General features: G+C 40.4%; 1 protein-coding gene across 1 annotated transcript in view; it reads right to left on the bottom strand.

Moving 5' to 3' along the window:
- The window catches only part of Ush2a (usherin), a 618,626-nt gene that overhangs the window by 33,195 nt on the left and 568,912 nt on the right, over positions 1-16,519 (bottom strand). Inside the window, exons 62-63 of the mRNA XM_048356772.1 lie at positions 12,018-13,534; positions 8,787-9,108 (exon numbers count right to left, since the gene is read on the bottom strand). Of these exons, the coding sequence (XP_048212729.1) occupies positions 8,787-9,108; positions 12,018-13,534 (1,839 nt within the window). The remainder of the gene's footprint in view (positions 1-8,786; positions 9,109-12,017; positions 13,535-16,519) is intronic.

Here is a 16,519-nt window from a genome sequence, read left to right as displayed (position 1 = left end):
ATCTCTATAATTTTCTAAATTAAATTTTCTTCAGATACCCTCTTTTGAGTGTGCTGAGATCCTGCTATGCATGGGGAGAATGTCTTGTACCAATATTGGTACACAGGTGGCAGCAATACAAGGTGGCTCAGAGAAACAATTGGTCATAAGGAAGGAAACTGGGGGAAGATGGTTCACAACACCCCCCTTTCTTCTTTCTTTCCTTCCCTCTTTTCTGTAAGACCGAAATAAAAAAGAAAAATAGTTTCTCCTTAGTATTACTATTATTTTTTGATGTGGTATGATTTGGACCAAATAGCTCTTTCCTATCACGTACTCCTAGTTGCACACATCTAGAGAGCAGAATGTGAATCGCCATGACAAGTTTAGTGTGGAGTTAGTGCTGTCCCTGAAGAGAAAACAAGGCCTCTTCTCTGGGTTGGATTTTGGCATCACCTAGGTTTTCTAAACTCTGTTTTCTTATCTTATTTCTATTTTATCTTGTTTCTGTCACTTTTTAAATCTACATTCAGAGTTACATGTTTATGAATATTTTATTCATTGGTATGTTTTTTTGTCTTATCAACTAAACTTCAAGTACGGGTGGGGTACAATCAATAGTTTTTAGCTTCCTGCCTCAGTTCTAGTCCTTAGGTATACTCTCTGAACATTAGGTCCTTCATTATGACAGGTTACTAAGTGTCAAAGGTAGGTGATAAAGAAAAATAATTATAATACATCTCATCCTTTCCTGGAGGATTTTGAATTCTTTTTTTTTAAAAAATAAATTATAGCTGGGTGCTTGTGGCTCACACCTGTAATTCTAGCTATTCAAGAGGCTGAGATCTGAGGACTGCTCTTTGAAGCCAGCCTGGGCAGAAAAGTCCCTGTGAGACTCGTATCACCAATTAACCACTCAAGAAAACAGAAGTGGCACTGGGGCTCAAAGTGGTAGAGCACTAGCCTTGAGCAGAAGAGTTTAAGGTCAGTGCCCAGGTCCTGAGTTAAAGCCCCATGACTAACAACAAATGAACCAAACAACACCAACAAAAAACCACACAAATATTACTTATTTTCCAGAACCTGAGTTTTAGGTGACATTGGGGAACTCTCATTTTCATGGTCATATTCTGGAACCACTAATGTTTGTATGAGCTATGAGGGCAGCTTGGAGTCACACATCTTCATTCAATTAGAGAAAAAGTTCTGGTATGTTTTACATGTATGTCTAGCAAACACCCAATTTAGAGGCAGAAATATCAATACTGAAGAAACTAAAATATAAATCCTACTTGCATCTGCGTAGAGGGAGAACTGATTCTTGCTCTATTCTTGCATTGCCTCAAAGACCAGGAAGACTGCCAACAAAAGGAGTTTAAGCACAGAGCCCAAAGTATGTCCAGAAAAGCAGAGCAAGAACAGGACAGACTCCTGAATTCCTTCACATAGGATTGGTGAGATGATCTCACCGACAACAAAATACTAGAGGGTGAGACATGGTTTGGCCAGGCCTGGTGGCAGACCTGAGTTTTCTACTCAAGGATATGTCCTGGTGGCCTTCAGTATTTAAGTTTTAAACACATGCACTGCCGGAGTCAGACAATATCAATAAATCATTTAAAACCCTGAGCTTTGGGAGGTGGGAACGAAGGGATCTTAGTTCTTATGGGAGAAACTAACCAAACAAAAGCTTCCATGCTGGTCAGAAATATGTTAGTGAGATTAAGACCTAATTAAATGCAAGTCCAAAACCAAACAGAAAGCATGTTCAATAAGTGGTCTATAAGGGTGGCAGAGAAAATGCTTAGGAAAGGAATGGATTAGGGCGATGGCGACAGAAAATAAGCAACATGAAGTGAGTAGCAAGGTGCAGAAAAATAAGTCAGACTGTCAGAGTTGGGAGAAATTTTAGTTGTGCCTATTTAGAAAAATAACTTTCTGAGAAGAGAGATGGTAGAGACAAAGAAGGTTAAACTGCCATTTGAATGAGTGTCATACTTTCACGGCCAACTGTGCACTTGAGTAGATATTTTTATTTCTTTCTGTGTTTTTTTTTCTTTTTCTAATACTGAGGGTTGAATTCAGGGCAGAAAGTTCTCCTTCATCCTTTTCTGCTCAAAACTGACACTCTACCACTTGAGCCACATCTCTAATTCTGGCTTTTTTTGCTGATTAGTTGGAGATAAGAGTCCCACAGACTTTTCTGTCTGGGCTGGCTTTGAATGACGGTAGTCAGATCTCAGCCTCGTAAGTAGCTAGGACTAGAGGCATGGGCCAATGGCAGTACCCAGCTTGGTTAGGTATTTTTACATCCTAAAATTTTATGAATGATTCAATGATAAGACAAATGAATTATTTTAATGTGGTGGCTCTGGGTCTCTTTTCTTCCTGAAAGAAAGCATCTCTTTATTTTGACTAGAAGGAGGTGGAGCTGGGAGACAGGGTAGAGGAAGAGATGGTATTTGCAACACCTGGCTAAATGTCTAATGTTTCTTAGTTCTCAGAGAGGGTATGAAAATTAAGTACCATGCCAAAGCTTTACAGTTTTAACTGTTTGTTTTTATTGGAGGAGAGGAGAGCAAACCTGCAAGCTCAGGGCTATTCGTACTCATTGTTTAGAGACAAGAAAACAAGGCACAGATTTGGGAGGCCAATAGGGATTTTCTTAAAAGCCTTGGCCAGTTTATATAGAATAAAGTCAGGTAGAGACAAGCTAGGATGAGGAAAGGAAAATGAGAAGGAATAAAATAAATCCATCCAGCTTTCCAAAGCCTGCTGTTCTTTACCTCTTGGTTTATTAAAAAAAAAAATTCATCAGTTCCCTTCTTACATAAACAAACAAAACATTCCTTTCTGTTTAATTTGACTCAACAGTCTTCGATGATTTAGTGTAAAAAAAAATCATGAATGCTTAATTGTGTACATTTTATAAGACCATAAATTGAACTTGTGTAGTAAACTGTAAAGTTATATTGATTATTGGTTTACATGTATGTTTCATAATATATCAAGCATAAAAAAGTAAAACATAGCTGGGAGCTGATGGCTTACTCCTATAGTGAAAACTACTCAGGAGACTGTGAGTGTAGAATCACTGTTAAAAGCCATGCCAGGGAGGAAAGTCGGTGGGGGTCCTTATTTCCAATTAACCACCAGAAAACCAGATGTGGCACTGTGGCTCAAAATGGTAGAGCACTAGCCTTGAGCAAAAGAGCTCAGGGACAGAGCCCAGGGCCTGATCTCCAAAAAAATCTAATAAGTAAATGAATAAGTTTCAGTGAGTAACACCTCCACTGATAACTTCCATATATTCATTTTGGTGATGGTTAATCAACTACATAACCATTTCTTGTCTGAAGCTAGTCATGCTTCCATCAACACCACTTAAAAGTTAACAGTATTAGAAAATCAAGTTGGTTAACATTAGGATTTCTTCTGTCAGATTCTACAAACTGAAGAGTACAAAGGCCAAACAAAAGAACATGAAGTTTGATAGGCTAAAAGTAGTAAGGATGTAGCTTATTCCCCCAGGCCTATAGAATTTAGAATTAGAGGGAACTTCTCTCCATAGGTGAGTACCTGAGTATCCCAAATCCATAAAATCACGGAATCCACCAAACCATTGATGTAATCCCCTGTATAATAGTATTTTCAGGCAAGAGCTTTGGGAGGTAATTAGCTCCTAGAGAGTGGAGCTATGAAATTAGTGTCCCTATAAGAAAAAAAAAAGAGACAGAAAGGGAACTCTCTCCTCTGTGTCCCCTTCTCATTCTTCTGTTCCTCTCCTCTATGGTCTGGCATGTGAAGAGAATGATAAGATGGCTAACCACTAATCGGAAGTGGCTTTCAGCACAGATGCGACCCACCCACAACTTGACCTTGGACTTTTCAGTCCCTTTAACTATGAGAAATAGTTGCTGTTTAAGCCAGCCAGTGTCTAAAACTCATTATAACAAACCCAAACAAAGACAATGAGGAAGGGCCTGAAGAGATTCATTTGCTCAGAAGTCTAGAAAGACTAGAAGCTGCTGTCTGTGGTCCCTGCTCCTCCCTTTCTCTACTCATCATCTACAACGCGGTCTTTTGGGGTGACAGGATAGGAATCGCCTTCCCCAGTACCCTCCTGTGGTCTTCAGTTGGCTGTCTTTCACAGGAACAGTAAGGAATCCTTTTGGTGTCTCCCTGACAAGATAACCCATTCTTCTTGTTTGAGGGCAGAGTTGTTTTTTTTATGAAGCAGCCAACTGCTATGCTGTGTTGGGCTCGGGCAGTACAGCACTGGTTCCTCACTGCAGTGAGCCAGAGATGTTCCTCCAAGACCGATCTGCAGCTTCTCAGCTGCCCAGCCGGGAGATACTCGAAGCACGCAAAACCCATGGAGTGTACGTGGGTGCTTACTGCAAAAAATCTGTCAAACTGAGGACGGTTCAGGAAAACTAATTAAGTCACTGACAGCATGATTCAGAGAAAAGGGGGAGCCCTGGAAGGCTTTTGCAACTCCATGATGAGTCATTGCCTTAAGCAGGAGTATGAATATGAATGCACAATTATCAAGAGCTACTCATTAGCCTGTGCTCACTCCCTGAGGTGAGCAGCTTAAACACCAGGCAGGGATGGAGCTCAGTGGTAGAGCCAGGCCCTAGGCTCCATCCCACGTGATGAACAACAACAAAATAAGCAAAAGAGAGGTGGAAAGAAGTTCCAAAAACTGAAGCATCTTATGGGGAGAGGATCAGTCCCTCTTGAAGCCTGTAGAAAGATCATTGTACTATCTCTTTTGCTTAATAACCAAGAATTTGAACATATATATATATATATATATATATATATATATATATATTCTCAGCATAGCAGTTGGCTACTTCCTAAACAACAGCTCTGTCCTCAAACAATAAAATGGATAGGATATTTTGTCAAGGAGACACACATACGTACATACATACACATATACATATATGCACATATATACTTGTATATATGTACATATAATGCATATACTGTATTAGCCTGGTCCAATTTGGGAAGGACTAAAGACAGAAATGAGTCATATCTGTTAAAACATCGTATTGGGTTTGTAAATATTTTGTAGCTGCTGAATAAGCTGCAATCCTCATCAAGGGAAAATAACTTCACATTAGGAGGAGTTCCTTTAGTGAGAAGGATCTCATTTATGTGTAAAACCACATTTACAGAGTTGTGGAGAGACTCTGTTTTGGTAAACTAAATTTTGTTTGGGAACTCACAAAAAGTGTCTGCTTTCCAACACATCTCCATACTGCCATGCTCTGCCAAGCCATTTACCCATACTTGGAGCATACACAATCAGGTCTCCTTGTGTGTTGGTTTATACTTCAGACCTTATTGGTTTTATTCTTATCCTTCAGAACTCTAGAGTTCTAGAAACAAGGCTGAAATAACTCCATGTTGAGAAATCTCATTTGAAACTATGTTTAATTAAAACAAAGGCTTGGCCTCATAAGTTAGAGACAAAATGAAATAAAACAACCACAACAAGAATGAAACAAAATACAGGAGAAAATGAAATGATTTGATGAATGGAGACAAGAGCTTCCAGGATAATACAGTCTGACCTTGGCTCTAGTTTATACCTAAGCCATGGGACTCTTCTTTAAAAAGTTAGGCATAGACTAAGGTAAATAGAATCTTCAATTAATTGGGATTAGCACTTGTGAGTAGCTTGCTTCATTTTCTCAGGTGATGGCAATTCACAGCCCTGGCTGCCTATTAGAATCACCTGGGGAATCTTTTGAACAGCTGGGATGTGAGACCCACTGGGGAATCAGGACTACACAGGGCAGCGAGAGCATGGTCATGGGCATCTAGAATGTTGTAAAAGTTCCCTAGGTGACTCTAATGTGCTGTCAAGGTTGAGAACCACTGATTTAGGAAATCACCGCTTGGAAAAAAAAATCAAGCTTAACTAGCATACTGCTGCTTTGGGGCAGTATTTTTCAAAAGAAGTGGTTTGTGGACCACCTCAGCTGCTTGTCAGAAAAATAGATTACTGGAGCCTCAATTCCCACCCCTCAGGAATCTGTGCTGGGTTAGCTTTCCATTCCTGTAAATATCTATCTATCTATCTATCTGTCTATCTACCTATCATCTATCTATCTATCTATCTATCTATCTATCTATCTATCTATCTATCTATCTCTTTCTCTCTCTCTTTTTCTATCATATATCTGTATCTCTCTCTCTATCATATATCTCTATCTATCTATCTATCTATCTATCTATCTATCTATCTATCTATCTATCTATCTATCTGGTAGGTAGTCCAAGGAAGATGCTTACTTCGTGGTGGCAAGGAAACAAAGAGAGAAATAGGAAGGCACCCTTCAAGACCCTAGGTGACTTGTGTACTCCAACTAAGCCCCATCTGTTAGCTCCCACCACCTTCTGATAGCACCACTGGCTGAACAAATGGGGTTGAGAGCAATGCAAATCCATCTCAAAGACAAAATATTTTTTAGTTTAAAAAATAAATAAATTCCTTCCATATGTGACTTCCCCGAAGGCTGTGGTCGAATGTATTCAGGGTCCATAAAGGCTCAGCATTTTGTCCAGTTACATAAATCCAGTCATTTAGTTCAGGCAGTTCAGTATTTAATCTCTGCTTTTCAAAAGCATCACTTTCCATAAGATCTGGGTTTGATAAGCTTACTTTATTTTTCCTGTTCTCTATCCTTATATTGTAACAACACACGATTAGCTATAAATGCAAAGTTCAGGTTGGTTTATTATGAAAACCAAATTAAATGCTGTGACTTGAGTGAGAGGAGTGTGGAGGAAGGCCTGTGACATAAAGCTGACAGTGACAATTACAAAAGAGACAGCACAGCCGGAGACTCTTAACCTGTCTCCCTTCTGAAATGTGAGTCCCTTGATCATGCTTAGCTCCTGATGAGAAATTTTACTAGAGACAAGACACATGCTTGGAATTTACCAGTCCTGAACAAACGAGATGAGGCTTCCAGAGGCCACATGACCAATATTCAACCCAATGATATGATACAAAGCTTCAGGAGTTGTTCTGCTTAGCGTTTAGTATTTTTGAGTGGTTTACAGTTCTGTCTAATTTGAGTTAAAGATTTCAGGCCAATCACATTGGACTCTCGGGCAAAGGTACATTGTTATTCATAAGGGAGATTAGGTAACTGAGGACTGAGAGGCCTTTGATAACTTGACACTTCTCAGTGATGATAATGAGAAAAGAACAAAAGAATGGCCACCCGGGGCCAGACTGTTTCCAACTGTGGCATCAGTAGGTTTTGCATTCTTTCCCTACATGAGTCCTTATCCTAAACCTCTGAGCCTGACATGTTTTAGAAAAATTTTGTTTTTGAAGTTTCAGAAAGGTAACACAATGCATCTAATGTATATATTTTGTAATATATCTAGCACAACCTCATTAAATATCTTACAATAAAATGCAATATGACTGAAAGAAGACATGCAAGCATTCATGTATCAGTGGGATAAATTAAATACTGTAAATAGCCTCAAGTCTGTTTAGATTGGGTTTTGCTGCCAAATGAGTTCTGATTGACCAAGAACACATTTAGTGTTTAAGAGATTCATAGATCTGGAATTGCAAACAAGAAATGTGGATTTATGTCTGTGTATTTCTCCAACCCCCCAGGAACTTCCTTATGTTTTGGATGCTAACTAACTTCATTGTGTACTTGGTACCATAACGTGTGTGTGTGTGTGTGTGTGTGTGTGTGTGTGTGTGTGTGTGTGTGTGTGTGTGTGCTAGGACAGTGGCTTGAATTCAGGGTCCTGAGCTTTTCACTAGGCTTTGTGCTCAAAGCTGGCACTGTATTACTTGAACCACACCTCCACTTCTAGCTTTTTGCTGGTTAATTGTAGTTAGAGTTTTTCATGGACTTTTCTGCCCAGGCTGGCTTTGAACTATGATCCTTAGATCTTAGCCTCCTGAGTAGCTAGGGTAACAGGTGCGAGTCACTAGAGCCTACACAATTCTTGGCTTTGCAGGAACACACAGTTTTCTTTTTTACACCATCCTGATACCAAACTTACTTTATGTCAATATGCAGGAGATTTGCATCCCTTTAGACTTCCCTGAACTCTCTGGTCCTTCTCTAGCATAGTCGCTAGAGATGTTTGCCATTATAATTTCACTTTGTTTTATTACACTTGATGAATTATTTTCAAAGAGATCTTTTAACACGGGGTATCTCCTACCAAGGCAACATTGTTATTGCGACACTTAATGCTTGAAACCACTTCATGAATGACAAGAAATGCAACTCCTTCCCCTAACATAGAAAAATAAGTATATATAAAATTTGTCAAGAGCCAAGAAAATGAAGAAGGTAAACTGACAGTCTTCCACCTTTCCTTTGCTACTTAAACGTTGTTATTTTTTGTGTGCCAGTCTTGGGGTTTTAATTCTGAGTATTGGCATTGTCACTGAGCTTTCCTTGCTCAAGGCAGGTGCTCTCCCACTTGAGCCAAATGCCCATTTTCTTTCTTCTTCTTCTTCTTTTTCTTTTGTGAGGTTCATTGGAAAATAGAATCTCACAGACTTTCCAGGTTGACTGCAAGCTGGGACCCTCAGATCTCAGTTTTCCAAGTTTCTAGGATAACAGGTGTGAGCTGCCCATGTCTGGCTACTGTTTAGAAGTTTTAAAGGGTATTTATTATTACCATGTTTAATTGAGTAGCTTTTTGAATTGCAATCAATTTTTTTTCCCCAGAGAGGAGGCACTGGTAGGTGCACACAACCTCCACTGGACCTATTGGCCGTGCGTATTTCTTACCTGGTACTCATACTCTGTAAACGGCATTAGTTCAGAATCTATAAATGAACGTGAGCTCCCGTTGTAGATTAACATTGGACTGGGATGTTCAGGCTGAGTTGCCTTTTGTTTTCTGTACAATTGGTAGTACAAGACTTTTCCATTTGGCTGGAGGGGTTCTGCCCACCACAAGGAAACCATGGGTTGGAATCCGTTTCCAGCCCTCAGCACCTCCAGATGTGGGGTAGGTTGCATCAGGGGTGCGATCTCCAGGGTCTGGGTGGCTGTCCAGTCACTTGATGCACATCCCAGGACTGTGCAGGCTTGGATTCGTACTTCATACCTGTAGAACAGAAGGCAGGTCACACATGATACACTAACCTGATCTTCATGGGACAAATCTTTTTTTTTTTTTTAAAGAATCAAGTGTTTACAGAAAAAAAAAGTTAGTTATTTTTACATAGAGCTAACTTTCCAAGGACAATAAAAATACTGCTTCCACAGAATATTTTAAATACTCTTATGTTCCGGATTAAAAGAGAGATCCTCTTTTGGTTGACAAGTGGGCACAATTCCTTCCACTCCATCCACCAAAAGAACACAATAAACTCTCAAAATTCTACCCATCCTGAAAGTTTGGTACTCTAAAATTACTTAACAAAGACGAAGAATTCAGTAGAGGAAGTGTAAATCAATTTGCAACTCTAGACTCCTCCTACTTGTGCAGCTAGTTGCAACTGATGCCCTAGGACATTTCTAGGTCATGAGGGGACATCATTGAGTTAAGGTCTCAGTGGTAATAAATCCTTCCGCCTGATACTTGGCAGCTTAAAACAAGCTTTCTTACACCAGACAAAGACCTTTGGAGGCCAAAGTGAATCCAGGTACCCATTAGATTATCCATCATGAAGACACCTTATCACCATCCAGTTAAACTCAACTAATCAATTATATTTTGCCTCATAGCTGGTATCTGCCACTTGGAGAGGTCCATTTACATAGCATCGACTTTTCTAATAAAACAGGCTTTACTTAGTGCTAAGTGCCTATGCTACCAGTGTGCATTTTATTATTATTTTTGTTCCCATGCCCCACTGATTTTTATGACACCCTCAGTTTTTTCTCAAGTACCCAACCATCTCTCTTCCTTCCTGCCTTCCTGCCCTTTCTACTTTCTCTTTCTGCTTCTCTAGCCACTGCTTTCAACTGCCTTCCTTCCTTCTTAAAAAAAAATATTTATTATATAAGTCAGATAAGGAGTACATTTCTTTTGAACAATGTCACACCTTTTTAACCATGCCTGTCTTTTTCTTTGTGGTTCTTTCACTCCTTTGACCTTCTACTTTTCCTCTCATTCTCTTCTTGTACCCATGTCCATGGTGATGAGATTATCAGCAAACCCATATCAGTGTTTGGACTTCTAAGAAATTCCATGAGGAATTTTGATTTTCCAAATAGAGATAATTCTTTTTCTGGACTTTCTGTGGTTGTTTTTAAAGCCTGTGTCAGTCTCCTTCGGGCACTAGGGCATTTCTGTCTACCTACTGACCAGCTGCAGATACATCCATAGAGACATGCTAATTCCAATGTCAGTAGACATCACTATGCTTTAAAACCAACTGAACAAACAAATAAAAAAAATGGCACAATCTGAGCATCAGTGGCTCATGTTTGTAATCCTAGCTACTCAGGAAGTTGAGCTCTGAGGTTCTCAGTTCCAAGCCAGCTAGGGCCGGAAGTCCATGAGGCTCCCATTTCCAATTAACCACCAAACAGGCAGAATGTAGAGCTCTGGCTCAAGCAGTAGAGCACCAGTCTTGAGCAAAAAATGCAGAACTTGTAAACCCCAGGCCTGGCAATGAAGCTGGAACCTAAGCTTCATACCGCGTGATGCTCTGTTTTATGCCATGAATATCAATGACAGCTTCAATTAGAATGGACCATGAAGGGATCTCACACAAGTGCTTCAATGTCATTGGTGGGTTTGCTAGATTAATCTTAATTTTTTCTTCTTCAGCATAGTAAAAAACCCCTTTCACCTCTGGAAAATCAGTTCATCCCCTAGCAATATTTTTGAACATCAGTTTCAAAGGGTGATCACAAGATTTCTATGACTGGCATGAATAGTCAACTAAAGAAGAAGCCTGTATAAAATGCACAGCTCAGGAGCTAATATGGGCATTTTTAATGTCCAAGTCACAGGAAGATAAAGGCCAAGTCACACAGTATACCTTAGGAAGTTGTAATTACTGTTTAATATTTAATACAACTCCAAATAATTGTCACAAGTAGATGCATAAGACCATGAATGTTTCATTTAAACAGCACTATATATCAGAGATAATTATAGGACTATCTAATCTACACATCAGTAGATTATAATTATAGCAGGAGTTTTACATGTGCTGGCTGGAAATCAACATTCTTCAAGCTTTTACTTTTTTAAGGGTTTCTATTCATTTACTGAATTTTGAGTCTAAAATGTATTTTATTACTCTCCTCTCTGGAGATGTAAGTTTCTGAAAATGAGATGAGGAAAGATGCCAAGCCATTTCTCAAGCCATGGCAAGAGTGTTGGTGGCAAAATTTCTTTATTTTGGGAGCACTACACCTCCATGCATCGCACAAAACCCACCCAAAACTGCCAGGAAAAATTTGAACTAGTAAGGCAGGGTCAGCTGAGAAGTCACAGGTTCAAGGATATGAGGGAATCCTGAGGTGAATGAAGAAGTATTCAGAAGAGTCTCAGTATCATTGGATAAAGAGCTTCCTAAAGTCCTGGGTTCCAGAACAAGGCGTCCCTACAAAAGAAATTGTGATAGCAGTGCAAGAATGGCCCATGCTATAGCTCTCACTGCTACTTTCTCATACACTGTCATTTTGTTCATAGGTGATCCTTGGGCTCTAAGTACCTACCATCCAAGAAATGCTTCAGGAGGGACTCAGTTTAGGAACCCAACCCCATCTCTGCACTTATTTGTTCTAGAAAGGGTAAAGTCTTTGCAAATCTTTCTGGAGTAATAATCATTATCAAAAGACCACTTGCAAGAATTCTACTCTCCAGACCTCATGCAAGAAAAGTTTTGGTCAGATGACAGTGGGATTGTCCACTGTGGAACTTTCAGTGGTCAGGGAACAAGTATGACCATCATACATCTTGTTCTTTGAGTCTTCATTGGATTGGACCAAGGAATTACACAGCAGGAAGGACAGTGGGCTTTTAGAAAACCCAATGGAAAACTCAAAACCTACCTGTGAAATGGCTTGAGCTGTTTCACTGTGAATGACCTAGTACCAAAAGACTTGTGGGTTGTGTGGAAGTGTGTGGCTTTTGTTTCCCTGTCAAACAGCTCACGGATGAAGAGGGTATAGTTGAGGATGTCACCATTGGTCTTCACTGGAGGGTCCCAAGTCACTACGATCTCCTGAGGTCCCTTAGCATATAGTTTTGGAGGTTCCATCCCTGAGGGTGCAGAGGGGCTGGTGCGTTCTTTGACAAGTGGACTGAGGATGCTTCCTTGGCTGTTGATGGCAACCACTGTGTAGCCATATTCCACACCTGGGGTAAGGGTAAAGTCATGGTAGCGGGTTTCCAGGCCAGTATACACCATAGTTCCATCCCTCCTAAGTTCATAACTTCTCATCTGGCCATTTGGATTTCTTGGGGGCTTCCATGTGATTTCTATGGATGCTGAGCCAGTGACTTGCAATGTTGGGGGATCCATGTTCTCTGGCGGTGCTTCCCTTGTCCAGGCAGATTTGGACACACTTGTTGTACATCCTCCATTTGTGCAGGCCGTGAGGGAAACACTGTACTGAGTGTAAGGCTGTAGGTGAGATAACAGCAGGGACAGGTTCTGCCCAGCCAGGTACTCCTCGCCATCACATTTAAGCAAATATTGAGTGATCCTTCCATTGGGAAGTGAGGGAGGTGACCAAGATACATTTATTTGGCTGGCACTGATGGTCCAAAGAATTGGAGGACTGACTCCGGATGGAGCAGCCTCAGGGGTTGTGATGTGCGTGGGAATGCTAGTGGTGCAGCCTCCACTTGTGCAGCCCAGGACTGCATAACTATAGGTGGAAAAAGGAAGTAGCTTATTGTCAGTGTAATTGAAAGTCACAGCATCAAAGGAGAAAGGATAGAGCATTCCATTCCTTTGTAGCTTATAGGACTGGATAATGCCATTCGACTGCTCTGGAGGCCTCCAGGAAATCAGTAGTTCTGGAGGATTCATCGATACATAAGATACCTCAGGTGGTGACAGTGTCTCTGGAGGTGCTTCTAATGTTCTCACCACGATCCAAGAGCTACAGGTATTCCCCACCGAATTCCAAGCACAGATTTTATATTCACACAGTGTCCCTGGCTGCAAATCTGTGTCGTTATATGTGAATGTTTTCCTTTCAGAATTGTATTCAGAGAAAACAATTTTCTCATCAGCCTGGGTTATCCGATTACCCCCAGCTTTGCCCTCAAAGCACCTGTGAATCACTTCATAGCGAATAATCTTTCCATTGGGATGAACAGGCTCAGACCAGTGCAGTTCAACACTGGTGGACGCCACCCTGTGGACTGTAGGAGCCAACTGCGAGTCTGGAGAGGCTTCCTGTGTCCAGAGAAGTTGGGGTGCTGAGTGTGCACAACCTGCCTCTGTACAGGCCTCCAGGGTCAGAGTGTAGAGGGTGAAGGGGTCCAGACGTCGGAAGAGAAACTGGCGATTCAAACCTGTGTACTCGAGCAGCCCATCGCTGAAGATGTTGTACATCTGGAGAAGGGAAGCAAAGAGATCAAGAGTAGTAGGATTACTCTTTGTATAGCACCTCAGCCTTTCAGAATTTTCACTTACCCTCTTCGTGCCTGATTTGGATGACTCTCAATACTCCAGAAGGAGTATTAAGATAGCAATTTTGGAAATGTGACTTAAGAAAAAAATTCAAAATAAGATCCACCCAAAGAGAAACCATAATTTTAAAGTTGGATAAACATAGAAACGGTGGGACAAAGGGTGGCTGATTCAGCAGTGATACCCACTAGACACTGTGTTGGAAATGAACTATACAATTTAATGGGGCGAAGGGTTGGGAGAGACAAAACTTGGAGAAAATGAGGAAGGGGGTGACACTGTTCAATGAAATGTACTCATTACCTGACTATGTGTATCACCTTTTATAATAACAAATTAAAAACAAACAATTGGATAATATATAAGCTTTTTATCGAAACCCCAAGGTTATTAAACTGAAGTGGTGCCTTTAAAAAATTGAACTTAGAGTCTTGTGTCTACTAAGTAGCATGAAGTTTGACTCTACTAATTGAGTCACACCTGCAGCCCTTTGTTGAATTAATCATTTTATGCTTGGGCCATTAACTCCCTACTTGTGTTTTCCTGAGTTGCTGAGAATGAGTGGCATATGCCCCCATGCCCAGCTATTGTGCTTCCCTCATAGCTGGGATGACAAGCATTTACCACTGTACTAAGCCATTGGTTGTGACAGAGCATCATGAACTTTTATATGTAGGCTGGTTTTGAACCATGATCCTCCACAATCTCCCCAGCCCAAGTTGCTAGAATTACAAGCTTAAATCATCATGCCTGGGTATCTATCTATGAAAGAATGTTCAAACTTACTATTTTATAGATGCTACATATATCTGATCTCATTCTGCCTAGGGTAGGTAGGGCAGATTTAAATGTTCTATCTTCCACAGAACTCTATGTATGTGGTTCATGATATAAGCAGTGATTTTCCACCATGCATTCCCAGTATGCTGTGTTATTCCATGCCAGAGGCCCAAAGACAAGGGTCCACCTGTCTTGGTCTCATTTTAAACATCTTTCCTTTTTAACAGCATAGGAGTTTGAACTCAGGACCTCGAGCCTACTAAGCAAACACTCTACCACTTGATCCATACCCAACTCTCACTCTAACTAGCCATAAATACATTTTAAGGCAGTAATTACCAAACTATAATCCTATTTTTACTGCATTTTCTCTCTCCTTTCTTCAGAGCAATTACTTTGTGATTTCTCCTTTTCCTATTACCTGCCAACATCTTCCCCTTTCACCACAGGACCAACAATGTTGATGTTATTAGTTATTAGTTTCCTCAGAAAAGACAAACTAGAATGAAATGTTCTCAAGTGATATATCATTTTTGGCTATCCCTATGATTCTATACTTACACTATAGATGGCCCTTTATTTCGACTTTGTGATGGCTAGAAAGCATATCTATAGAGGTATTTTGTAGCAGGTAATTTTGTAGTAGGCATACATAGAAAATATTATAAAGTTATGATGTAAAGTGAGATGGTCTTTATACATATTTAAGGGAGGCAAGACACAGTCCGGACATACATTAGGTATGTTAAAACTCATGTCTGTTTAACAATATTGTTAACTAACAATGGATGTAATCCATTGTAAATTGAGGGGCATCTGTATTTGTCATCTTTCCTTTTGCTGTAGGTGAAATGAGTATGTGTCCTCTATTAGAGACCACTCAAGCTCATGTCTCATCTTTTCCTTCCTCCAAATGACTTTATTCTGCAATGTTTTTCACAATCTCCTTCTCAGGTTATTTCCAGAGCATATGCACATAATCTAGTAGGTTTCTTTTCTTCTTCTTCTTTTTTTAAAATAAAACTTCAATACCCTGGCTACTGTCCCATTCCTCAGCTCTTCTCTCCCACTGAAAGCTTCTTTTAGGAGCTTCTGTCCACATTTCCACCCTTGCAAGTTTTTCCTCAAGCCCTCCTACTCAGGGGTCCCATTCCGCCACGTGATCTGCCCAGGAGTGACCTTGTTCTCAAAGCCAGAGTCACTTCTCAGCCCTCATGACACTTGGTCTCTCAGTGGCACTTGTCATATTTTCTCCTCAATTTTGGGATCTTCCATTTACTTACTTTCCTTTCTACCTCTCTTTCCTCTTTTCCATTTGCAGATGCTAAGCAAGTGTTCTACCACCAAATGGCCCAGCACCACAGCTTCCGGTAACAGATTCCAGATATTTATTGGGATGATGACTTCTCTTGGGCATTCTAGCCTTGTACCTCTGACTGCCTACTTTCCCCTCAAACCTGTTCTCCTATCCGACTCTCTGAGTTATCAGCTCAAGGCCAAAACTTAGAAGTCATTGAGAAGTAATTTTCCCTTTATATTTTACATCTATGTTAGTCAGTCTATCAACAGAATTTCCATCTCTATCGTGTATGTATCTCCAGTTCTTCGACTTATCAATTGCTATTCCAACTAGAGCCATTATCAATTCCAACCTGAATTCTCTAATGCCTTGGAATGCTCTCCACACATGAGCTGAAGTTACTTTTACAAACAGAAATGAGATCTTTCTATTCATTTGCTTCTAGCCTTTAATACATTTTCATTGCATGTGGAATAAATTCCCAGCTCTAATCCACAGCCTACAAGATTGGGCATACTGTGCCTCTGACCAATGCCTGAGTCTCTTCTAGGGCCATCTTTCCCTCCTCCCCAGTGCTTCATCCACACTGGATTTTCTCCTTTCCTTGAATGCACCAAGTTCATTCCTGCCTCCAGGCCTTGCCTTTGCTGTTCATGTTGCCTGGAATGTTGTGCCCCATATCTTCACATGACTGACTCTGTCTTGTCATTCAGGGCTCAGCTCAAATGTCAACTCAATTCAAATGATTATCCATTCTAAAATAGCCTGAGCAGGCATAATTACATTACTCTATTTAATTTTCTTTATAGCATCCATCACTCTCTGAA

The sequence above is a fragment of the Perognathus longimembris genome, chromosome 11 (genome assembly GCF_023159225.1).
Source record: "Perognathus longimembris pacificus isolate PPM17 chromosome 11, ASM2315922v1, whole genome shotgun sequence".
Classification (NCBI taxonomy): domain Eukaryota; kingdom Metazoa; phylum Chordata; class Mammalia; order Rodentia; family Heteromyidae; genus Perognathus; species Perognathus longimembris.
Note: the sequence above shows the minus strand (reverse complement) of the source record. Positions and strands in the feature narration are given on the sequence as shown.